Below are 24,714 nucleotides of genomic sequence, written 5' to 3'. Positions count from 1 at the left end.
ATCACCATCTGCCACTCATACACAACGCTGCAACCTGCATAATAATGAGGGTACATAAATTCAACCACAATACACCAGTCTTAAAGAGCTTACAGTGGCTATCATCTCTACCATATCAAATTCAAAATTCTGACCCCGACCTATAATTCCCTCAGTGACCTGACTCCAGCTTACCCCTGCAACTCCCCTCCCCCTCACTATGCTTACTGACTCAATCCAGGGCTGGGGCAAGGGTCTGTAGCGCCCTGGGTAGACCAATGTGGCCCACCCTGAGTCAAATGTGCCCTTTGACAGTGGTAGATCTATAGCGTTATGGTCACCCTCTTACAGCGCGCTCTCTCTCGCCCTCTCTCCTCCGTGACTGCTGTCGTCTCCTTCTTTTCATGTTCTGAAAATGGCGCCCTTGCGTGCCCCGGTGGCGCCCCACCCACTGACGCCGACCAAGGCGGCCGCCCAGTCCTGCCTACTGGATGCTCCGGCCCTGTCTCGATCCCATCTCCAAGAACTATGCGCCTCGCAAACACCAGAAGCAGGACCCTCACAGGCTCTGCCCCAACCCTTTCTGGAACTCCCTACCCCCCTTCACACTGGCCTTCCCCAGATATTTATTTATGTATTTATTTACTTCTGTTCCACCTTTCAGACACTTCAAAGTGAATTACATTCAGGCGCTGGAGGTATTTCCCTGTCACCACAGGGCTCACAATCTGACTTCATACCTGAGGCAACGGCGGGCGAAGTGGCCTGCCCAAGGTCACAAGGAGCAACAGTGGGATTTGAACCCTGGCTTCCCTGCTTCACAGCACACTGCTCTGATCCCTAGGTTACCCCTCCACCCAGACCGCTTAACCCTGGGAAAACTGGCAAAAACCTGGCTATTTCAGGAAGCATTTGGTGCTCGCCAAGAGCTCTGCACCTTTCTAATACCTTCATGCAGACGCCTGACATCCATACTGCATGGGGCCTGCTGACGCTGCCTCTATCCCCCCCACCTACCTGTACAGGATATTTAACCAAACACAGTGTGAAGCAGCCTACCCCAGTGACCCCAACCTGCTCGGCCCTTCCCTTCCCTTTCTTCAATAATGAGATGTGCTGAAACGCCCCCTCGAGGGATCATGCAACTCAATGCCACTGAACTGCACGGGTTCGTGCCTTGTTGGCTCACTGTATCCGATTATTCCTTAACTGACTGCAACTCGCTTTGAACTCTCTTGGTGTCATAAATAAATAATGATGATATGTGAAGCCATCAGGAAACTTTCAAGAAACCTAGAAGAGGATAAGGTTTTGTATTTTTATGCCTTGAACATTGGTCTAGGTCCTCTTTAACACTTCAAACAAATTCAGCATGAGTTTGGCTTGTGATACTCGGTTTCCTTCTATCCCGGACCTAGCATTGCCCCCAGTACTTTCTCCGTTCTCCTTCTTTCATCTCAATGAGAACCCAGGCTTGCATTCTGGCACCTCAGGCCTTCATTTGCAGCTGCCTGAGGATTTTCTCCCCGAGTTTAATAAACCTGCCCTCCTGCTGTTCCTAGTCTGGTCATTGCTGCAGGGTTCCTGAGGCCAAGAGCCAAGCACCATGGTTTCTTCCAAATCCAGCCACCGAGTGTTGCTCTTATCCATGAGCGTGACTGCCTCCCACAGAAGGGGGCTGTGAATATGTGGCTTTGCAGCATCCCCAGCTGACCTGGAGTGCAGAAAGACCCCAATTCTGGAATCAACAAGAGGCCCTGGATCAAAACTTAGCAATTCCAGGGTTAACGTGGACCGTGCTGTCTTGTCTGCGGGTGTTAACACAAGTGGAAGGGAGTCTAGAGAGAATGTACATTCACATCTGCATTAGTGGTGCGTATGAACGCAAGTCAATCCAGTTCCGGGGCTCTTGCATTGAAATCTAGGCCTTACTGTGTCTCTAATGCCCGCAGCCAGGATTCTCAGACTGTTACATAGTATTAAAGTTGCAGCTGATCAAAGGTTGTTAACCAGAGACCTGCTCTCTACACCCTGGCACTGGAGACCAGTCAGTGTCCTGTCACTCAGCCACTGGAAAACAGGAGAATTGAAAACACAAAGGAATCCTGAAAGTACAACTGCAAACAGAGTTCTCTGTGTGTTTCCTAGCGAGGGCTGCACATTACTCCAAACACCGGAAGATGAATTCCTTTTTTTGTGGCCACCTTGGCTGTGGTAGCCGGGCCGATGCTGAATCAGTCTGGGAGGGAGACTCACCGGGTACGGTGTCCAGGAGAGAGTTGAGCAGCACCAGCCCTGCGTGGTTCAGTAGTGGGCAGATCTAAAACAAAAAGGCACAGACTGAGCAGCACCCAGGAAACGGATGGGGCAGAGACAGAAGGGGAGGGGGGACGGGATTCTCATTGTCATAGTTCCCCTCTATAAGGCGCTCTATACATTTGAGAATCATTTCCAGTCTATTGGCGCAAAATCGGACCTAACGTTTTCTCCTTCCTGCACCCGCTCACCTGCTCCCCACACATACACCCGCCCCCCCCTTACTCTTCTTACAGCTCTGGATTTCTCTTATTCTGCTTGGGACATGAGCCCAGGGGCAGTGCCAGCCCACGGGGAGCTCTATGTCAGGATGGTGGAAAGCAGAGGTCTGGAATGTAATTAATAATAATATAAAGTGAGTTAAGGGACACCAATGAGCTGCTCAGGGTCCTAAGGAATTGTGCAGTTTGCTTATACCTAGTGCTGGCTCCAGGCCTTTTTTTCCTGCGTGAAACCCCCGCAGCGCTCACACAGAACTCACCTGCTGGTTTACAAGGAAACGTATTCCAGAAGTAAGAAATGATCCCAAGAAATCGTATACAGTCCTGTAACCAGAAAACGGATTCATCAGGTACCCTCCATAACGCTGCAGTATTGGCCTTTGCCACAATCATTTTCCTGGGCTTTTCAATAACCCCAGCCTATCTCATGGTTTAGGCTTCATTCTGTTTCCAAGACAAAATAAATGTTTTCTTTCTTTCTTTCTTTCTTTTTTTTTTTTTTTAATTTCCTCCTCCTTCATTATGGGGGCTCTGCCATGCTTTCATCAGCACCGTCTGAAAAACAAGGGCTGAAGAAAGGCCCTCGGAGGCTATGGCTATGATAAAACCTTTTATTTCAAAAATGTTAAAAGAAGTATCAAATAAAAAACGAGGACTAGGTATAAGACAAAACCAAGAGAGGCACTTGAGCCAAGAAGCAAACACATTCATATTTTAATGAAAAGAGATAGCATTGCGGAATGCGGCTTTTTAATAGCGGCAGTGCTTGCTTACACGCGGGACGATTCAGTAAAATGCGCTGGAGAGCCGGCGCTCCGAGGCGAGCGCCCACTCTCCTGAGCGCGCGATTCTCTATGCAAATGAGGGCCCGCGGTAAAAAGGAGGCGCTAGGGGTACTAGCGCGTCCCTAGCGCCTCCTTATTGGCAGAAGCAGTGGCTGTCAGCGGGTTTGACAGCCGACGCTTAACTTTATCGGCATCGGTTATTGAACCCGCTGACAGCCACGGGTTCGGAAAATGGACGCCGGCAAAATTGAGTGTCTGTTTTCCAACCCGCGGGAAGATTTTTTTTTTTAAAGATTTTTGATTTTTTTTAATTTTTGGGGCCTCCGACTTAATATCGCTATGATATTAAGTCGGGGGGTGTACAGAAAAGCAGTTTTTTCCTGCTTTTCTGTACGCTTTCCCGGTGCCGGCCGAAATTAACTCCTGCCTTTACTGAATCGGCCTGACGGTTAGGCGTATGCATTATTAGGCTGGAGGCTCTCATGTAAGGAAGCCCCATTCTGATCCAGTGGGGAGGCTATGGGTATGGGCCAGGGCTGTGTACCTCAGGGTGCCACCGAAATCCGCCTGCATTTTAGCAATGGAGGCTTTGCAGGTGATGTTGGCAATCTTGAGCCGGCCAGCCATGTCCTTAGCCATTTTCAGCTCCGTTTTGATGTCGACACCTTCAGCGGAGGCGTTGATGCTGCCTACATCGTAACTGGAAGGCAACAAGTTAATGAACATGGGGAGGAAAGTTAAAGCAGAAGACAGACAGCATTAATGACACCGTGAAAGGTTATAAACTAACTAACACGGATAATTTAATGTCAACGATTCTTACCAGGAGAAGGAGAATTGCTCAGGGAGAGGAAGCAGTGCTCACAGGAATAAAAGAGAGAGGAAAGAGTGGGGAGGCTGGATGTGGATCTGGGAAAGGAGTGGAGGGTAGTAGGAGGACTGGAGGTCAGGATGGAGAAAGCCTTACAAAAACCAGTAGAGCAGTTTGCGTTGGAAGGAGAGGCTGATGGATGCATTGTTGATGTCAAAAACAAGGTCTTGTAGGGGCTGGAAATGGAGGTTGGAGAGCGAAAGCTGCAAATGCGTCACCATCACACTGTAACGAGAAGAAAAAGTGATGCAGGACCGCCCCGTTGTTTACTTCCCTAATATATAGTATTTACAAACCTCTGATGGGTTCAAGATTGTTTTTGTTTTTACAGTCTTCTGAAGTGCCTCCTACTCTGTCCTCACCACCCTATTGTAGCTCACCCCATGTAGCAGGACATGGGACTATTAAGCCAAAACAACATCGGTTTGCGGAGATGCCCGGGATGGTCCCACCCTGACAGAGAACCCGATTCTTAGAGCTGGGGGTGGAGGCTGCTGGAGAAAGTCCAAAGCATGACCTCCATGAATACCTTTTAGCTTTTCACAGCTGGAAGCAGCCAGCAAAAGGTCTCCGACTAACTCGTAGCACAGAGGAACCGGCCAAGCCGGAGAGTGAAAACTCGGTGGCTCATGCAAGGAATCAAATCTCTCTCTCTGGCCCTGAAACCTGCCTCTTTATGTAAGAGCAGCACCCAGCGATTCCCTTTCAGTCTCTTTACGGCATATTCCTGGATATTTTCTCTGTTCAACAGACAGCAGGTTTCAGAAGTCGCAGCCGAAAACGTAGCAGCCAGAGTCAGCAGGGGCTGCCTTTCCAGCCCTAGCGAGGCATTCTGTGGCATCATGCCCTCGGCACTTATGATTGGACTCGCTTACGAAATGAGATTTCGTTCTGACAATTTCCTAATCCAGAGTTCCAACATTAAAATGATGACAAAACCCCCAAAAGTATTTCTTGGAGAAAAAGTAATTTCAGAAATATTTTATTACATCACCTAGATCAGCCAGAAATATCACTTGTATAAAAAAACCCCCCAAAAAGCATGGTAAGCATGAAAGAGAAAAGATACTGCTTCCCTTGCTTCGCCAGGAGATAGGGACCCCCCTTCAAGGCATGGCTGGAGGGAGGGGGGGGGGGGGGTGGAAGGCACTGCACGAGTTTATGACCAAATAAACACAGAGAGTCCTAGTGAGATACCAACTATGTCTTGGGAATAAACTGGGATTCAGCTTTCCAGGATGGTCAGTCCTTGTAGACTAAGGAGTAACATTTGGAAGCATTTCTCCAAAAGAAAGGCTGGGTACATGGAACACCTTCCCAGTGGAGATGATCAAGGCCGAGCAGTATGAGAATTCAAGGACGCTTGGCATAGGCATAGAGGATCCTTAGGCACGAGGCAGTGAGGGTACATCTTGAGGTCAGGCTGGCTCTGCAGCATTAAGAACGGGCAGACTAGAGAGGCCTTCCATACACTCTCTACCTTCATTTCTATTTTGCTTCCCCTGGAGATGCCGTGGATCACTAACAGCACAGGAAATATCTTTCTGACCTGAACCCAAATACCCTCGGTTCCCAGAAGCCTTGGGATCGGGCTGTGAGATCTCACTTACTTGCTGATCTTGTACTGAAATTTTCCTTCATTTCCTGACAGATCTGGAATGGTCAGATTCTCCAGTTCCTGTTCCACAAACTTCAGGCCTTCCTGTTTGACTGCAAAAAAACCCAAAATGTTATTCTTCTGACTTTCTTTACCAGTAATGAGGAGATCTATATTCTTGGATTCCTACATTTTTCTGTGTAGAGTGACCAACATTCAAAAGATAATTTGATAGATATGCTGAAAAGTGTTTTATGGATGATGGACAGTCATAAAAATCCACTGAAATGCATTAGACTAGAATAAATGTGTGTATATATATAATAATAATAATTATTATTATTATATATATTATTCTAGTCTAATGCAAATCTATATATATTTTTTTTTTTACAGGTGTGCAACAAGGTATGTCCCAGAGAGATGGAAAACCAGTGATTTTTGCCCTGGTGTCAGTGTCCCACAGAAATGTGATCATGCTCTAGAAGAAGTATGTCCATCTAGAGTTGGATTTTGGTGCATGCAGCAGTGTGCATGAGCAGCTGCAATGAGTGAGGCTGAAAGACAGAAAATCTACAGACAGGAACACTGGGAGAGAGACTGTCAAGCTCCTGACAGCAGTATGGAACCCCCGCCTATGAAAGTTTCCAGGCAGAAAGCAATAGAACAGTGAGTAAAAGTGAATCCTTCCAACCCACTCACACTTTAAGGAGAAATTAATTTTTATTGCTCTCCATGCTACCTCTGGAACAGAAAGGATTCATTGGTTAGTACCATCTAGGAAAGAGAAGCATTCAGCAGAGAATGAGGCAGAAGATCCATTCCTTGGGGAAGCTAGGGAGTAGCTACATGCTTTAAAATCCTGCAGCTTTGCTCTGATTTAGCATATCTAAAGCTTGAGTAAGATCTATCAGTGATTTGTCTATTGGATTGAAATCTGGAATTCCAAAGCTCCAAGTTAAAGCCATACTCAAAGAGAAGGTTTCAAGGAGAAGAATCTGCGAAATTTGTGATTCATGAAATGGAATATTGAAATGGAACCCACTATGCTCGTTACAGATAATTAAAATCTGGGTACACTCAAATTGTGCCTGTGGAGCAACTTGTACATAGTTTGCTTGTAATTAAAAGTCATATCAGTTGTAAATACTGCTGTTGGAGTGTCTGAAGTCACAAATCAGGGCTGCCACAAACAGGACTTTGTCACCCTTGCTTTTGAGTGCTTTCACCTATGGTCTACTACACTGCCTTCTTGCAAAACTTTAACCACCCCTAACGTCATTTAGGACATCCTCCCTGACCACAAGGTTACACAGGACAGAGAGAAATGGCGACTGTGTCTCCAAATGAAGAACAGGTGACCACCAAGCCCTGCTTTTTAATGTATTACTAATTCAAGGAGATAATCCAACACATGAAAATTAGAGAGTCATTCAGTAAGAGCCATGATTTCTTTTTATCCCCTGTCAATATCCAGGGAAGTTGTGTCAGGTCAGTCGTGAGGAGGTGACCATCGCCAAGCAAGTAACGGCAAGTAATTCCAAGTTCCTCCTCGTTCACATCAACTTAGAAGTTGGTACGCAGGGAAGCCATCCATAAATCTATAAATGACCCTGACCAATATTGCCAGTAATTTTTGTGTTATAATATCCACACCATTATAGTTTTGTCTCTCATTATTCCATAAAGAGGCACTTCATAAAAACTCCAAGCATATGTCAAAACTAATAATAGTTGAGGTTTTTTGTTGTTGTTTTTTTTAATCTTAATTTATCTTGTTATTTTACAGGTGAGTGTACAAGACAATTTTCCAAAACTGAGTAGATAGGATGTGGTAGTGACAGAGCAACCCCACGCAGGTCTCATAGATACTTGATGCATTGTTACTTTAATGCATTACGTTCCTTAGAGCAGAGTGTATGAGTGCGCACAAATACAGCGATATTCAAACACCCATCTCCACAAACATTGCCTTACCAAATTCCAGGCCCTTTGTGGTGATGCGGATTTTACATCCAGGGGCTACATCTGTTGCTGCAGCGACCAACCAGGGAAGAAGCAATATGAGAAATAATTGGTGTAGAGCCATGATTCCTCACACCTGCTAGAGCAGAACACAGAAGTGGATGGGTCAGAAATTTACACTGTAAGGGTCACGGAATCGCTATGTGTCTCCCCCCCCCCCCCCCCCAAGACCACTTTGTTAAAAACTGAAACTAGCATTCTAGATCCATTTGGAACCTTCCCGTTGTACTCTGGATTTCCATTGGCTGAAAGGATCCCGTCGTTGCAGGAGACATGCTCATTCACTTCTCTTCTGCACTTATTTATTTATACTTGATTACCCATTATTCCTCTACAAAGCATACAGCAGTTTACAATCCAAAACTAAACATAAAAGAGAATGTACCCAGAATCCTCCCCAAGTTCCTGCTAGAGAAGGACCAAGATTCTGTGAGTACCCACTTGGATCTCCAGCTTATGGGACCAGGACGGGCTGGGTAATCGCAAATAAACTGGACTCAGCTAGGACTTTTCTGTGTTTGAGGGGACCCCTCCAATAGGATTCCCATTTGGTCCACTGGGAAAGATTTGTGCACTTTAAAATCACCATGGGAAGTTTTGCCCGGATACCTGAAGAGATAAAGGACACCTACCCAGAAGAGAAAAAAACCCGCCTTTGTACATCAGTTAGCAGTAATTTCATCTTTATTGAAAGTGGACTTTGATTTAATTATTACAGAATCTGTAAACATTTAATTTATCACCCAGTACTTTGTCCTGCCTGGTTTGGCCCAGCATCTCAGACTCTGGGTTGCAAGACTGTCAAGACAAGGGAAGGTTCAAGGCAATCTGCTGCCTGAGGCAGGCCCGGTGCAACCGGATGTGCAAACTGTGCAATTGCATGGGGCGGCACACCCGATAGGGTGGCAGCTGCAATGTAAGGGGGCCCAGGAAAGGGATCAGCGAAAGGCCTATGTAGCTGCCGTTGGACCCTATCCCACCAGCGGCGGAAGAATACAGAGGCCCATGCAGTCACTGGCGGCAGCAGAAGAAGAAACAGGGAGTTCATTCTGCGGTTCCTCCTCTTGTGCTGGCCAGCCCCCCACGGTACTCAATACTCGCAGTGCTACTACTTCCTGTATAGTCATATTGCGATGCCTGAGTTGAGCATACAGGAAGTGCTAGCACTGCCAGTGTTGAGTGCTGTGGGCTGGCCTGAACACGTGGAGGAGCAGCAGGAAGGATGCTTACAGCTCTGCGACATAATGAATGATCCTTTCTTCCAAGGAATGAGGCATTGGGTGGCAGCAGCAGCAAGAAAAACCTGTGGATCCTGCCTGCATAGAGATTGTGTGTGAATGAAGCCTGCCTGGTGGGGGGATGGGTATGTTTGTGTGTGAATGGGAACCTGCTTGGGGGGATGGGTTTGTGTGTGTGTATGAATGGGAACCTGCCTGGGGGGATGGGTGTGTGTGTGAACGGGAACCTGTCTGGGGTTAAGGGTTTGTGTATGTCTGTGTGTGTGTGTGAATGGGAACCTGCCTGGGGGGATGGGTTTGTGTATATGAGTGCATGAGAACCTGCCTGGGGGCATGGGTGGGTGTGAGTGACTAGGAACTTGCCTGATGGGGTTGGGGGAATGTGTCTGTGTATATGAATGAAAGCCTGCCTGGAATGAGTGCTTGTGAATGGGAGCCTGCCTGGGATGGAGGGGGGAGGGGCTGGTCATGAATGGGAGCCTGCCTGGGATGGAGGGGGGAGGGGCTGGTCATGAATGGGAGCCTGCCTGGGATGGATGGGTGGGTGATGGGTGGGTGGGTAGTAGGTTAGTTGGTTGGGTGTGAATGGGAGCCTGCCTGAGTTGGGAGGATGGTTGGGTGTGAATGGGAGCCTGTTTGGGATGGATGGGTGGGTAGTAGGTTAGTTGGTTGGGTGTGAATGGGAGCCTGCCTGAGTTGGGAGGATGGTTGGGTGTGAATGGGAGCCTGTTTGGGATGGATGGGTTGGTGGGTAGTAGGTTAGTTGGTTGGGTGTGAATGGGAGCCTGCCTGAGGTGGGAGGATGCTTGGGTGTGAATGGGAGCCTGCCTTGTGGGGGAGGGGCAAAAACCTTTTGCCACTCCCACTAATCTACAACAAGCTCAAGGTGACTGAAAATCAAAAGTTTTCAGGTATGGGAAGCGAGGTATTTTTCTCTTCTTGGTTTAATTATTAGGCGTTTGATATGTCTGCTATTTTGAAATATTTTATTACTATTTGGAAATTTTTAAAACTTTTTATATGGGTTCTTAAATATTGGATGCTCTTCTATTTGTCATCTTTTTGGTAATATTCTTCTTATTAGTATGGCTTATTATGATTGATTAATATTTCTTGATGTTATTGTTTGATTTATGAGGATTGGTGATGTTTCTGTTTTTCCATTTCTTCATAATATACAGAGTCTAGCATGCTGGAGTTTCCAGTTCAGTTTCGGTTGAATTTTAAAATGGCCATGCATGCAAATATCGTCACTTACGATTGTGGCCGGGCCCTCCGCACACCATGCGCATTTTCAAAAGGGCCCGGCCACACGCGTAAGTGACGATATGCACACAATTGCCGGGCCCTGAAAAGGGGGTGGGCCAGGGGCCGTGGTCTGGGCGGGGAGGGGCGGAGTGAGGCAGAAGCCAGCCGGCACAATGGCCATTAGCCGCTGTCCCAGGGAAGTGCGCGCCAGCAGTCAGCCGGCGCGCACAAACTACTTCTGCTCCAGGGGAGCAGTAAGTAGAAAAACCAAAAAAATGTAATTTTCTGGGATGGGTTAAAGGGGTGGGGAGGAGAGGGGAAGAGGGGGGGGGGTTTATGTAGTGGGGGTAGGAAAGTTCCATCCCAGTCCGCTCCTTAATTGGAGCAGACTGGGAGGGAATGGGGGAAGGCCCGATTTCATTGCCATGTATAATCTACTAAAATTCCCCCCCTGCGCTGCAGGGAACCACGCATACATGGATGCACTCACCTTTTAAAATCTACCCCTTTCTGTCTACACACTTCTATTTATATTTATGGTCTCTTTATTCTCTATTTGGTGAGGTTCTGTTTGTGTTCTGCATGTGTAAGTGAGGCAGTGGCATAGCCACAGGTGGGCCTGGGTGGGCCATGGCCCATCCACTTCGCACTCAGGCCCATCCACTCAAAGTTATCCGGCGCCTGAGAAGAGAGGCCCGATACAGGACCATCGCGAAACTCATCCAGAGTGGCCCGAGGCCTGACATGACCTTCGCAGGGCCGTCACGGAGCTCATCCCTCGCGGCCTAATAAGAGAGGCCTGACCAACAAAGGGCTGTCGCAGTGTTCATCTTGCACAGCCTGAGAAGAGAGGCCCGAACGTCAAAGGGCCGTTGCGGAATTCATCCCACGCAGCCTGAAGCCTGAGAATTGGCCCAATTGTCGCAGGGCCATCACAGAGCTCATCCCACATGGCCCGCGAAGAGGCCCGACCGTCACAGGGCCATCACAGAACTCATCCTGCACAGCTCTACTCCTAAGAAGAGCCCTGATCATCGCAGGGCCATCACAGAGCTCATCCCACATGGCCCGCGAAGAGGCCCGACCGTCACAGGGCCATCACAGAACTCATCCTGCACAGCTCTACTCCTAAGAAGAAACCTGATCATCGCAGGGCCATCATGGAGCTCATACCTCATGGGCCCAGAAGAGAAGCCCGACAGTTGAAGGGCCATTGCAGAGCTCATCCTACGCGGCCCAACACCAAAGAAGAGGCCCAACAATTGCAGGGCCGTCACGGAGCTCAACCCTGTGGCCCAATACGAGGCCCAACTGTCAAAGGACCATTGCAGAGCTCATCCCGCATGGCCCGAGAAGAGAGGCCTAACCATCATAGTGCCATAGCAGAGCTCAACACACATGGCCTACGTGTGCGACCTGTGAGTGACAGCATGTATGTGAGAGTGAAAGCCTGGAAATGAGAGAGAGTATATGAGAGCGAGAGCCTGTATGTGAGAGACAGCATATAAGAGTGGGAGCCTGTGTGTATGTGAGAGAGAACATGAAAGAGTAGGAGTCTGTGTGAGAGAAAGCATTTGTTTGAAATAATGCATATGAGAGAGACTCTGTGTGTGTGTATGAAGGAGGAAGGAAAGAAGACAAGAGGAGAGAGAAAAACAGAAAGAATAAAAGAGACCCTGAAAAAGGAACTAGGAAAAGACAGACAGGAAAAGACAGACAGGGGGAACAAAGAGACTGGAACCAACTGATTAGAAAAATAAGATCAGAAAACAAAGGTAAAAAAAAAAAATTTTTTACTTTCAGCAATTGGAATATGCCATATTTGGGAATGTGCATTTCTCATAAATTTTATTTTGCTGTTTCTTCAGTATTTCAGTGTTCACAGAGGCTGAAGCTGGTTTCTCAGGCTTTCCATTTCAGTTTTGTCTGTATGTTTGCTTCTAATTTGCAGTTCCTTATTCTGTATTAGTGCAGTATTTAGTGCAGTATTTTGCCTAGTGTGTAGTTTCCCAGTAGGGATTTATAGCAGTTCGGTTTGTTCTGTATGCCCACTACGTAGTGTATTAGTGTTCTAGGGCTTAGTGTACTGTCTGCCTTTGCTGCCTTTTTTTAGATAAGGTTGCTACTATTTGAGCCCTGAGAGTTACAGCTGTTATGGTATGGCATGGGAAGGTTCTAGGTGTTATTTTTTTGTAGGGATTTATCTTACTTCACAAAGTGTTTGGTTTTGGAGAAAGTTTGTGTTGCTGTCACTGAGATGGCACCAGCATTTGAATATATATTTTTTGCATGTCCTAGTCCTGTTCTGCCCCTGTGCAAATCTTAAGTTCTTATGATGATTATTATGATTATTGCTGATTTATTGTACATTGTGCATTTTTGGAAAGAGGATTCATAAAAGAATACATTTACAATTGTTTTATTTCATAATTGTATCTGATGTTTCTGTTAAACTTCTGTTACTTTTTACATGATATGTATTTATAAACTGCAATAAATATAAAATAAATTAATATAGATTAATAAGATATTTTTAATACTGGTAAGTGCTTGAAATAATAGAATTAAAATATTTTAAAGCAATACTCATGATAAAACTACTTAGAAATCCATTGTTAGATGCACTCTAAGGCATTATTTATTGATAAGAGTACAAATAGTAGGGCCTAGACTTGTATGTCAACTGCCCACCCATGTTAACCTTGGGCCTCCCCAAAAATTCATTTCTGGCTACGCCACTGAAGCGAGGTGAGGTATTTTGCTAGTATGTTTAGTTTCTATGTAGGAATTTAGAGCAGACTGGCTTGTTTTGCCTTCTTAATAGGAGGTGTTAGGGCCTGGTGTAATATTTGCCTTTTCATAAATAGGGTAGTTCCTGTGAGTGCTTGCAGTTAGTACTGTTTTGGTATGGGATTTGTACCATGTTGTTGTCTGTCCAAGGGCCAAACCCATACCTATGACGCATTACAATAGGCCTAGTACTATATGGGTTCCAAGTGTTGGGTTTTTAGTTTTTTTTTGCAGGGTTTTCTGGTTGGCACCACAGCAGTGAATGTTTCTCTGCACAACAAACTGGTGCCAGCTACAGGGCCCAGCCGGAATCAATTTTATGGACCGGTAGGAGGGGAAGGCGCACCTGGGGATCATTCCTTCACAATTTAGAAATTTTGGACCTGTGGATGGGGTAAAATAGGGTTCGAGGGAGTACGTTAATGTTCATAATTTTGATTGCCGGAAGGAGCAGGGATTTTTTTTTTGCCAGCGGAAGGGGCATTGGGACAGAGCTTCAGACTGACAGTTTCTATTGCGAGCTGAAATGTCAGGAGTCGGATGGCACCTCATAGACTTAGATTTATTTATTAAATCATATTAATTAAATCATATTTATTAAATCATATTAAATCATTTATTAAATCATTTATTAAATCATTTGGTTACTACCCCAAATCAAATAAGCCTGATACTTCACTTTCAATGCATATACAGCATAGTTCTCTGATTCAACGGCAGGGGAGAAGAAAAGAGGGTTCGCACTCACAAATCGGGGAGTAGCTGGCTTGTTACGGCGGTTACTACCCCAAACCAAATGGGCCTGATACTTCACTTTCGATGCACATCCAGCATGGCTCTCTGCTTCAACGGCATGGGAGAAGACTTATACGTCACGCATATCCAGCATAGCTCCCTGCTTCAACGGCAGGGGAGAAGAAAAACAACCAATAAGGGCTAATAACATAGTCTGGGTAAAACAAATAAGCATGGGTGCAGCTTGCTTATTGCGGCGGCTACTACCCCAAACTAATCAAGCTAGATATTTCACTTGGATGCAGCTCCATCACTGCTCTCTACATTAAAGGTGGGGATGGAAGGGAAATAGAACCAAGAGCTAAGAGAAACAGATAAGTATGAGAGAAAATATGTGTGAAGCTTGCTGGGCAGACTAGATGGGCCATTTGGTCTTCTTCTGCCGTCATTTCTATGTTTCTATGTTTCTATGTTTCTATGAGCGTTCGAGGACAGTTCACTTAGTCAGATGCACTGTGTGTTGGTGATTGGGGGAAACAACAAAAATGTTGTGTTAATAAAAAAGAACGGGGGGAGGGGGAGGGGGGGTGCAGCACTGCTAGGACCGGCCCTGGCCTGAGGCCAGAGTTATGATATGTAACTTTATTTTTCCTCTCTCTTTTTTTTTTTTTTTGTATATGAAATTTTTTATTGATCACATTAATCAGGCAACATGTCAAAAGAATACAATGTTCCTCTCTCTTTTTTAAGGTTGTACACCCTCAGTTATTTGTAAAGCGATGTGATATTCATTTGAATGTCGGTATATAAAAGTTCCAAAAATAAATAAATAGATGATGCTGCTCTACCTCCCCCCACAAGGCACTGGACAGGTTAAACCGTCAGGCGGGGCAAGTGGACCTTTTGGTGATTTCCAAGGCTGTGCTAGGGAGGGAGAAAGGGTCAGAGTTCCCAGAGGCGTGGCAGATAGGGTGTCAGTGAAAATGCTTCTAGGAAGCTGGCGACCCTGCCACACTCCCAGGGATCCTAAGACCCGCCTCCCACCTTTCCCCCAGCATTTTCCCCTTGAGAAGCGGGAGATGGGTGAATGGTTGGGGGTCTTTGTGTGGCACACTCTCTCTGGGTCGGTGCAAGGGCAGTAGTCAACCTAGGTGAACTTTACAGCCCTGTACCTGCAACCCCCCTGCCCTCACCAAACACAATTAAAGATTCTGCACGTATAATAACCAATTTAACGTCGAAAGCATAGTCTTCTGAGGTAAAAATATCACAACCATGCAAAAAAAGTAAAAATCCCATGTTGGGTGTGGGCTTTGGCCTCAGAAAGCCCCGAATAAACTGAATTACAATTATACTATAGCAAACCTCCCATACTAAAAGAGCACTAACTGCTAGCACTCAAACAGTAAAAACCCTAAGAAAAGGCAGCTCTGCAAATATTACACCAGGCCCTAAACACCAATACACTTCCTATTAGGAAAACAGAATAAGCCAACCTGCAATAGATCCCTACACAAAAATTACATGCTGGCAGAATACCTCACCTTGGTCACAGACAGACCCTCACCAAATACAGAATAAAGAGACCATAAAGTATGAACAGATACATGTAGACAAAAACTGAACTGGAAACCATAACAATCCAGACTGTGTGCAGTGCAACAATGGAAAAATAGAAAGACCATTACTCAAAACAATAAAATCAAGGAATAAAGCATCCTTCATAACAGTAGAAACATACTAATAAAAAAGTATAAATATTTCAAAACAGCTGATGATAGAATAACAGCCAATAATTAAAAATTCATATATAAATAATAGAAAAGCTCCCAAATATCAATAAAATATTTCAAAATAGCAAACATAGCAAATAACACCCAATAATTAAAACAAATAAAGATTAAAAAATCCCCGCTTTCCAAACCTGGAAACTTTTGATTTCCAGTCACCTTGAGATTGCCGTGGATTATTGTGGGGAACAAGGAGGGGGAACTTTGTCCTCTTATATATACACACACACACACACGTTCATTCTGTCTCACCTACACACACAGATGTTCTCAAACATGCTCTCAAACACACAGATGTGTTCACACATGCTCTGTCACATATACACATATAGATGCTCTCGCATACACTCTTTCAAACACACACAAATGCTCTCACACATGCTCTTTCACACACACATAACATATGCTCTTTTATACATGCACATACTCTCTCACACATGTATGCATCTGCATTCCCTCATACATATTACACACATGCTTGCTCACAGACCCAATCTCCCTCTACATCACTCATACATGTTGTTGTCGGGCTGTCTCTCCCTTTCTTTTTTGGCTGTAGGTGGGATAAGTTCAGCAGGCAGTCTGGCCTCTCATTTTCTCCTGCTGCCGGCAGTCGCTGGACCTCTATGTTCTTCGGCCCGCAGGTGGCTTGGGCTCCACTGGCAGTCCAGGAGGGCCTTCTCTCATCTTTGCTGCTGGCGGGCCATGGGTCGTTCTCTCTTTTTCACCATTGGTGGCACACAGGAGCCTCATTTCTTCTTCTCTGCCGACAGGGCTCCACTGGCAGCCCACAGGGCCTCTTCTCTTCTTCAGCCACTGGGAGGTTGGGCTCTGCCAGTGGTCCACAAGGCCTTCTATTTTCTTTGCTGCCAGTGGGTTGGGCTCCACTGGCAGCCCACAGGGCCTCTTCTCTTATTCAGCAATCAGCAGTTCGGACTCCACCAGCGGACCTTGAGGCTTTCTCTTTTCTTCACTGCCTGAGGAGCCTCTTCTGGTTTTAGGCACCAGCAGCTTGGGCTCCACAGGTGCTTCATTTCTGTGCACTGTCGCGAGACTCCTTTTTCTGGCCCGGGGAGAGGGGGGTGGGGAACCCCATGGGCAGGTCTTCTATTTGCGCCGTGGGCTCTTCTGGCATGTCGCTCAATATGCGCCTGGCAGCAAGGTGAGGCGGCTGCCGGAGGAGCATTGGGGGGGTGGGTGGAATTTTGCTGCTCCAAGATTTTTGCCACCTGAGGCGACCGTCTCACCCCTGCTTCATTACAGAACCGCCCCGGTCAAGAGAAATATGCAGATAAAGAGAGATAACACCCTGGAAATGAATAAAAGCAGCAAGGAGACAGGAGAAACAGATACAAATTCAGAAATGTACCAGAGAAGGGGAAAAAGAAAGGGCTGAATGGAAAAGAAAAAAAAATGAGAGCAGGCAGAGAGCTGGGGAAAGGAGTGTGAGAGAGCTGTGCACTGCTGCACATTCCCCGGGCTCCTTCCACTGCAGCAGAGTCACGAGGCTGGCAGGAATCAGAGCCAGGCAGCGCTGAGAGGCATGTCGATCACACAGCCAAATGCTCCACTTGCCTTTCTTCCTCAGAGTCTCAATGCCAGATGAAGGGCTGCCCTCCTGGGATAAACCTCACCAGACTGCGTTGGTCTGCAAAGCCCAAAAGAGGCAGGGAATGGGAGGAAGGTGGGGGAGGCGGAGGTGCTGACAAATGGCTTTCTCTGCTGTTCAAGGACCCTTCACTGACCTACTTCTCTTGGACACTCTAAGCCACATCTTATCTACATCCTCTCTGGCGGGAAGGTGCTGACATTCAGTAAAGTAACAGAACAAACATTTTATTCTGGGCTGTTGCAGGAAGCATGAATCGGGAAGAAGTTGCAGTGAACTTGGAGCAGAGAGGGAGGAGGGAAAGAAAAAAAAATAGAGGATAGTGAACAGAGAGGGGAGGAGGGAAAATGAATAAAAGATACAAGAGTACAGTCAGGGAGGGAAGAGAGTCCCAAATCGTAATGCAAATAACTTCTAAAGCTGCACACAACTCTGGACTCTCGGAACAGCTATTTCTACATTGCAGCATGTTACAATCCCAGGGAGCTTTTCAACTGAGTTTATTTTGTGGCTCAGCGAGGCTGCACGTCTCTTTGGTACAGGTTCTGGAATTGAAAGTGTCCAAACTAAATGAAGAGAGCTGGGGACTGAGAAAAATCAAACTTGTTGCAAGACCAAAGGCTTTGGATAGCTCCTTGTGACCTTGGGCAAGTCACTTCACCTTCCATTGCCTTAGGTAGAGACTTGGCTTAGAAACTCTCAGAGGACAGAGAATGTTATGCTCAGGCTTGTGAACCCTTGGACCGACGGGAGGATGGTATACCTGAGGAGGTGGATCCGTAGGTTCTCCCGTCGGGTGGCGAGGCAGAGCAGAAGATGTGACCAGCTGACCCTCGGCACTGGAGACTGAGGTGACTGTGGAGGCAGACGAAGAGTCGTGACGTCGAGAAGAGGAACGGTGTCTTCGCCACTGGAAGCCCGCGGTCCCCCCAGGAGGAGCCCGTAGGGACCCGGACCGCTGGGACTTAGGTGGACCTTTGAGAGGTCAAGACGTCGAGAGATCGGTGCAAGGACTAACTGGAGCTTCACCCCTGGAAGCCCACGGTCCCCCCAGGAGGAGCCTGTAGGGACCCGGGCCGCTGGGACTTAGGTGGGCCCTTGGAGACGATGGTCCAGAGGAAGTCCAAGGTCAAGTGCCAGAGGGTCGTCGCTTACCAGTCCGAGGTCACTAACCAGGAATCACCACTTGCCAGTCCGAAGTCACACACCAGGAATCACCACTTGCCAGTCCGAAGTCACACACCAGGAATCACCGCTAGCCAATCCGAAGTCAGGAACCCGGAATCGCCACTTGCCAATCTGAATTTAGGAACCAGGAATCACCGCTTGCCAATCCGAAGTCAGGAACCAGGAATCACTAAGACGAGACAGGAATCAAGAAGCAAGGATCCGAAGCACAAGAAGACTCACCGAAGCAAGCAGACCTGACCAACGTAGGACGTTGCCAAGTCAAGGAATGACTGTGGAGAGCCTCCTTATATACTTCCCTGTGCCTGACCCGTCAGGCACAGGTGAAGTCAATTTAAAGGACGAGGCCCCTTTAAATTCGGTGAGGAGGCGCGGCCTCATGCCTATGGCGGCCATCTTGGTTCCTGGCCGCAGAGGAAGGGCAGCCCGACGCCGTGAGGGGAAAGCAGGGTGCTTCCCCTGCCGGCAGCTACCATGGAGGCCCGTGCCAGTGTAAGGGCGAGATGGGCCTGACTTCCCCGGCTTCCTCGATGCTGCCGTGGCGGGTTCGCGGCCACGGCCGTCTGCAGCCGCAGGACACACAGAGAAAATACGTACTGTACCTGAATGGAACTGACCTTGAGTTACCAAGAAAAGGTGGAGTTAAATACAATTTTTATTTTTCAATATTTTTATTGGTAATTCAAGAACCACAACATAATGAAGAGATTTAAACACTTCTCTCTGCCAGAATATACAACGGGACTCAAAATACAACTTTTGATATTTTCACCCCTAATGGGGCATCCTCTTCCCCCTCCCCATCCACCCTGATGGCCATCTTGTTCAATTCCAATAAAATAGGGAGCATCTTTACACTCTTAGCTCTAGTTTCAATGCTAAAGAGAAAAGACAAGTTATGTAGACACATCATTCAGAATCAAGCTTCGAACATTAGGAGGCAATACTTGTAAATATTTATCCCATCTCTTCAAGAATATGCACCTTCTTTGTGACCAATCTACCTTCTCTGCCAATTTTCCCATAATACATTTCTGGTGCACCAAATTTCATAATTGTGTCAAAGTCGGAGGCTCTGTATCCAGCCAGCATTGTAATATGCATTTTTTCGCCAGTAGTAAGACTATCTAACCACAGCTTAGTATGCTTAGTATCAAATTTAAAGAAGTCATGTAAATCATCCCACAAAAATATCTTAACATTGAGAGGGAGCCGTATCCCTGTGACTTGACAGAGAAATTGCTGTACCTTACCCCAATAACAATGGATTGCCGCACAAGTCCATTACTGATGACCCAACATGCATTCACTTTCCCCATATTTTATATTTTTGTCAGTGTCGGTCAGCCCAATTTGGCAAGCACATTGTGGAGACATGTAGAAGTGATGCAGAAATTTAATTGAGTTTTCCTCAGATTTACATTGGTAGTGAGGGCTCATAACCTCGAAAAACATCTTGCATAGTAGTCAACAGTCACTGAGACACCCAACTCCTGTGCCCAACCTTGGACAAGATTATCAAATCGTGAGATAGTAAGTTGCTTCCGTAAAAATCTATACCAATAAGAAATATTATGGCGACTAGGGTCCTCCAGGTCAAACTTCTCAGAGAAGTAATCCCATGGGGGGGGGGTTCTGATAGTCCAGAAGATGTCATGAGTGGATATAGTGTCTGACTTGTAAGTAAGCATAAAACTGTGCCTGTGGGATATTATATTCACTACTTAGATATTGGATTGAGTGTACCCGATTGTTACTATCAATCATGTGAAAAATGGTCTGGAGTCCTTTTGCATGCCATTCTGAAAAACTTCTAGGGCGCATCCCAGGGATAAAGTCTATATTTCCTAATATTGGTAAAAATTGTGAAACAGCAGGTTGAGGTCGCAATCGCGAGCAAAAACAATGCCGAGTTTTGAAAATTGTAGGTGGATTGGCAACACGTTGTGATATATGTACTTATCTTAATTCTAGAGGACTGACTCTAGCTCTTTCTGTCTCCAAAGGAGAGTAATAGCTTGAATTCATGAGCCAATCCACCAAACACCTCAAGCTGCAAGCTATATTATACCATCTGATATTAGCTAAACTCAGGCCCCCTCATCCCAAATTTTCATTAAAGTTCGGAGAGCTATACATGGTTTTGAATTTCGCCACACAAACTTTCGCATTTGACGTTCTAACCCTGCTACTTCTTCATGTTCCAATAAGTGGATATCGTTTGCATAAGATATAACCATTGCGGGGATATTATCATTTGAAAAAGTGCAACCCATCCTGCTATAGAGAGAGGGTGTGCCATCCAGTGTTGCAGTTGTTTTGTGGTGGCTTCTAAGGTAATTTTATAATTAATTTCCTGCATCTTACTAAGATCTCTATTCAATTGAATGCCCAGGTATTTAAATGAATCTTGAGCCAAATACAATTTTTTAAAAAGTCTTTGAAGGTTGTGATACCTTATAACCCTCTCCCCCCATACTCCCCCAAAAACAAAACAAAAAGATGTGGTAGTAAGTGAGCTTTAAAAATTATACAGATCCCTTCTTCAGATGTAACTCACAGGGTACATTATATCTAAAGGCAGGGCCTTCCTGCTCTCAAAACTCACCTAAGAACATAACAAGTTGCCATACTGGGTCAGACCGAGGGTCCATCAAGCCCAGCATCCTGTTTCTAACAGTGGCCAATCTAGGTTACAAGTACCTGGCAATTACCCAAACACTAAGGGGTAGATTTTCAAATAGCGCAAATTGGCCTACTTTTGCTGGCGCATCAGGCGCAAGCAAAAGTACGCTGGATTTTAGTAGATACGCGCGGAGCCGCGCGTATCTGCTAAAAACCTGGATCGGCGCGCGCAAGGCTATTGATTTTGTATAGCCGGCGCGCGCCGAGCCGCGCAGCCTACCCCCGTTCCCTCCGAGGCCGCTCCGAAATCGGAGCGGCCTCGGAGGGAACTTCCTTTTGCCCTCCCCTCACCTTCCCCTCCCTTCCCCTACCTAACCCACCCACCCGGCCCTGTCTAAGCCCCCCCCCTTACCTTTGTCGGGGGATTTACGCCTCCCAGAGGGAGGCGTAAATCCCCGCGCGCCAGCGGGCCTCTTGCGCGCCGGGACGCGACCTGGGGGCGGGTACGGAGGGCGTGGCCACGCCCCTGGACCGCCCCGGGCCATAGCCACGCCCCCGTACCCGCCCCCAAAGCACTGCCGACACGCCCCCTAAACGCCGCGACGACCGGGCCCGCCCCCGACACGCCCCCCTCGGAGAACCCCGGGACTTACGCGAGTCCCGGGGCTCTGCGCGCGCCGGTAGGCCTATGTAAAATAGGCTCACCGGCGCGCAGGGCCCTGCTCGCCTAAATCCGCCCAAATCCGGGCGGATTTAGGCGAGCAGGGCTCTGAAAATCCGCCCCTAAGTAGATCCCATGCTACTAATGCCAGTAATAGCAATGGCTATACCCTAAGTCATCTTGATTAATAGTTTATGGACTTCTCCTCTAGGAACTTATTCAAACCTTTTTTAAACCCATCTATTCTAACTGCCTTAACCACATCCTCTGGCAAGGAATTCCAGAACTTACTGTAATTGTGTGTGGAATGAAAAATAAAATTCTCTGATTTGTTTTAAATGTACTTCTCGCTCACTTCACAGAGTGCCCCCTAGTCCTTGTATTACCTGCTATCAAATCTTTTTGTTGGTTTCTTTTTTGGTAATCCTTTGAAAGGTGTCCCAAACTCCACTGACTCCAGTTTTCTCTAGGATCAATGTAGCTATTAGCTCCCTGCATTTACATTCTCCACACATTTACATTCTCAACTTTTTACTGTTTCTCAAATTACATTTCCCTTTCCTCCTGCCTGCTGAACCCTGTCAGCAAATTCAAACTCTTTGCTCTGAACCCTGATGTGCCCATCCAGCCCCCCCTTTCTCTGGCTCCCTCTTAACATGGGTGGAGTCTCCCAGGATCATCGGGCTGTCTCCTGACATGACCTGCAGTGGCTAAACCCATCCCTCCCTCCCTCACTTGGATGCCGGCAGTGGACTGAAAGGGACAGGTTTGAATTGTTCACTCCATGGAAACCGTTACCCAGACTCCAGGTCATTCAAACCCTAAAGCAAATTCTTTTCAACTCCATTTTCAAAACCTGTATTGAGGATGGGAGACTGCCCCTTTCACTTTTGTTGCTTCTGTCCCAGACAAGAGGCTACAGCCACAAACAAGGGATAAAGGCTCCCACCATCACTCTGCAAAGGGCTTGATTCATGTCCCTGCTGACACAGGGGAGGACTTTCATCTTCCCGGCCTTCTGCCCTAGGGAACCCTCTTATCCGCAGCAGAAATGGGAGTGCCTGTCTTCCAACAGCAAAGAAACACTCCCAGTCTGAACAACTATCAGTTGTAAGAGATCTCCCCTCACCCCCTCTCCTACTCCCCCCTCTCCACCAGCTCCTGCTTCTGTCGGAGATGCTGCTGCCACATTAGAACAGAAGGAACCAGAGGACTCTGCCAAGCTACCAACGTTTTATTCTGCTCCTCTGCCAACTCTTTCCTTTTTTCCTTTAAAAAATTTTTTTTTTTTTTTTTTAGAATAAGCAACTTTGGTCCAGATTTGGCAAACAATTTTGCCCCAGGCATGAAAAAGGGAATCCTTTGATAAAGCAAGCCCTTTTTATGTCCCAACGGAACTCCTGTAAATCCCCAGCATCCCCCATGGGCTGAAAGCTTTGCTGCTCTCCTGTGGAATTCCAAAAATGTGAGCGAATTAAATCCCCGACTGGTGTCCATTCGTTCAAAGCTGAACCCCAGGGGGGGCTGGAAGAAGAAACGGATTTTGTGTGCTGAGAAATCCAAGCAAGCCCAAGAAGCAGCCACAGCTTGGGCAAAAAGGAGAAGGCTGAAACGCAGACAGAAGGTTAAGTACAGTAAACGACATAGGCAGGCAGTGGGGACCACGAGTTTTACAGGAACCAGCTGCACAACAGAGAAAGCCCTGTTGACTCATACTTGTTGTTAATGCTTTCATTTTTCCCTCTTTTCCAGGGTTTGTGGTCTAATAAGGTGTTTGGTCTAGGCAGTCCTTTTCCCATACAAGAGTTAAGCTGAAAGTAAGCAAAACTGTCCATATATTCTGCTCCCATTATAGGTGTCTCTATATAACCAAAACGTGTAGTAAGAAGTCCCTGGAAAACAGAGAAATGTAACCCTACTACCTGTGTAGTGGTAAGAGCAGTGGACTAATTCAGGAGAGGTCCTGGGACATGAATTCAGGATTCCCCCCTCTGTCTCCCATTCTCTGTCTGACTTTGCACAGTTCCCTTTTTCTCCCTGTGCCTCCGGGATCCAGTTGAAAGCGAGACATTAATCTGGGTTTCTGAGCCAATGCACTAATAAAAAAAAATATTCCCAGCATTAAGGGCTCTTCCGAGCTGCTTTGGAAGGCGCTTGGACACCACTTGGCTACCTATTTATCCCTCTAGCAAGGCTGGATAACCCTTTTTACTAGTAAAACATCCGATTCACTTACCTTCTTCTCTTTTGGCTGTCCTTAGATTGTAACGTTATCCTGAGCTGAATCACAAGGAGCGAGCTGAACCTTGGCTGCAGAAAGAAACTTCTGAGGGGCGAAGCTGAGCCGCACTGGCTTTGTACAGTGTGAGAGTGCCAGCTGCTTCCCCCTCCTCCCTGGACCAGGGCTGGGTGGAGACCGAGGGTTACAAGGATGCACAGCTCTGGCTTTGCATTCTAGGGTATAAATGGGAAGAGAGACACTTGCGAACACAAATTAGTAAAGAAAATAAAGTACATTTCAAGGTACATTCGCGCATCCTGTACAAGTCTGACAGAGCAGCAATTTTCAAAAAGGCATTTACCCGGGTAAAACGTGCCTCTCTGAAATCTGCTGTCTTTTGTTCTGCACAGCAGATGGGCTTTTAGTCAGGTTAAAAGGTGAGTGCGCCTGTGGGCCTGCTTGTGGGTGGGGGGAGTAAAACAGTATGCTTATGCTTGATTTTCCAATTTTCAAACATATGTTGGTACTTTCAGCACACCTACAATATCTCTAGCTGAATTTCAAAGAGAAATTAACCAGCTGGCTTCTCTTTCAACATTAATTGCAAGTACAAATGGTAAAAATATCCTAGTATTTTGCAACAAGAGAGGACCAGAAGGCTCATCTGCATATTCTACCCAGCAGCCCCCAGTAGAGGACTCCAGAGGTCACACCAAGCGGACCCAGGCTTTGAACTCCACAGCCCCACCCCATTTGCAGCAGAAGATGACTGAAAGGCTCAACTGCATATTCTACCCAGCAGCTCCTGGGAGAGG

General features: G+C 46.7%; 1 protein-coding gene across 4 annotated transcripts in view; it reads right to left on the bottom strand.

Moving 5' to 3' along the window:
- The window catches only part of PLTP (phospholipid transfer protein), a 33,716-nt gene extending 9,608 nt beyond the window's left edge, over positions 1-24,108 (bottom strand). Inside the window, exons 1-7 of one of the 4 annotated variants that reach the window (XM_029613648.1) lie at positions 23,915-24,108; positions 7,747-7,873; positions 5,783-5,882; positions 4,269-4,397; positions 3,846-4,001; positions 2,777-2,840; positions 2,236-2,299 (exon numbers count right to left, since the gene is read on the bottom strand). In XM_029613648.1, the coding sequence (XP_029469508.1) occupies positions 2,236-2,299; positions 2,777-2,840; positions 3,846-4,001; positions 4,269-4,397; positions 5,783-5,882; positions 7,747-7,858 (625 nt within the window). In that variant the 5' untranslated portion in view covers positions 7,859-7,873; positions 23,915-24,108. Of the gene's footprint in view, positions 1-2,235; positions 2,300-2,776; positions 2,841-3,845; positions 4,002-4,268; positions 4,398-5,782; positions 5,883-7,746; positions 7,874-16,964; positions 17,046-17,170; positions 17,319-23,914 lie in introns of those variants that run through there. The other 3 variants (XM_029613646.1, XM_029613647.1, XM_029613649.1) reach the window with 3 other exon arrangements.
- Between the last annotated feature and the right edge of the window lie 606 nt (positions 24,109-24,714).

This window comes from Rhinatrema bivittatum, chromosome 8, assembly GCF_901001135.1.
Source record: "Rhinatrema bivittatum chromosome 8, aRhiBiv1.1, whole genome shotgun sequence".
NCBI lineage: Eukaryota > Metazoa > Chordata > Amphibia > Gymnophiona > Rhinatrematidae > Rhinatrema > Rhinatrema bivittatum.
This window is presented reverse-complemented; position numbering and strand designations above follow the sequence as displayed.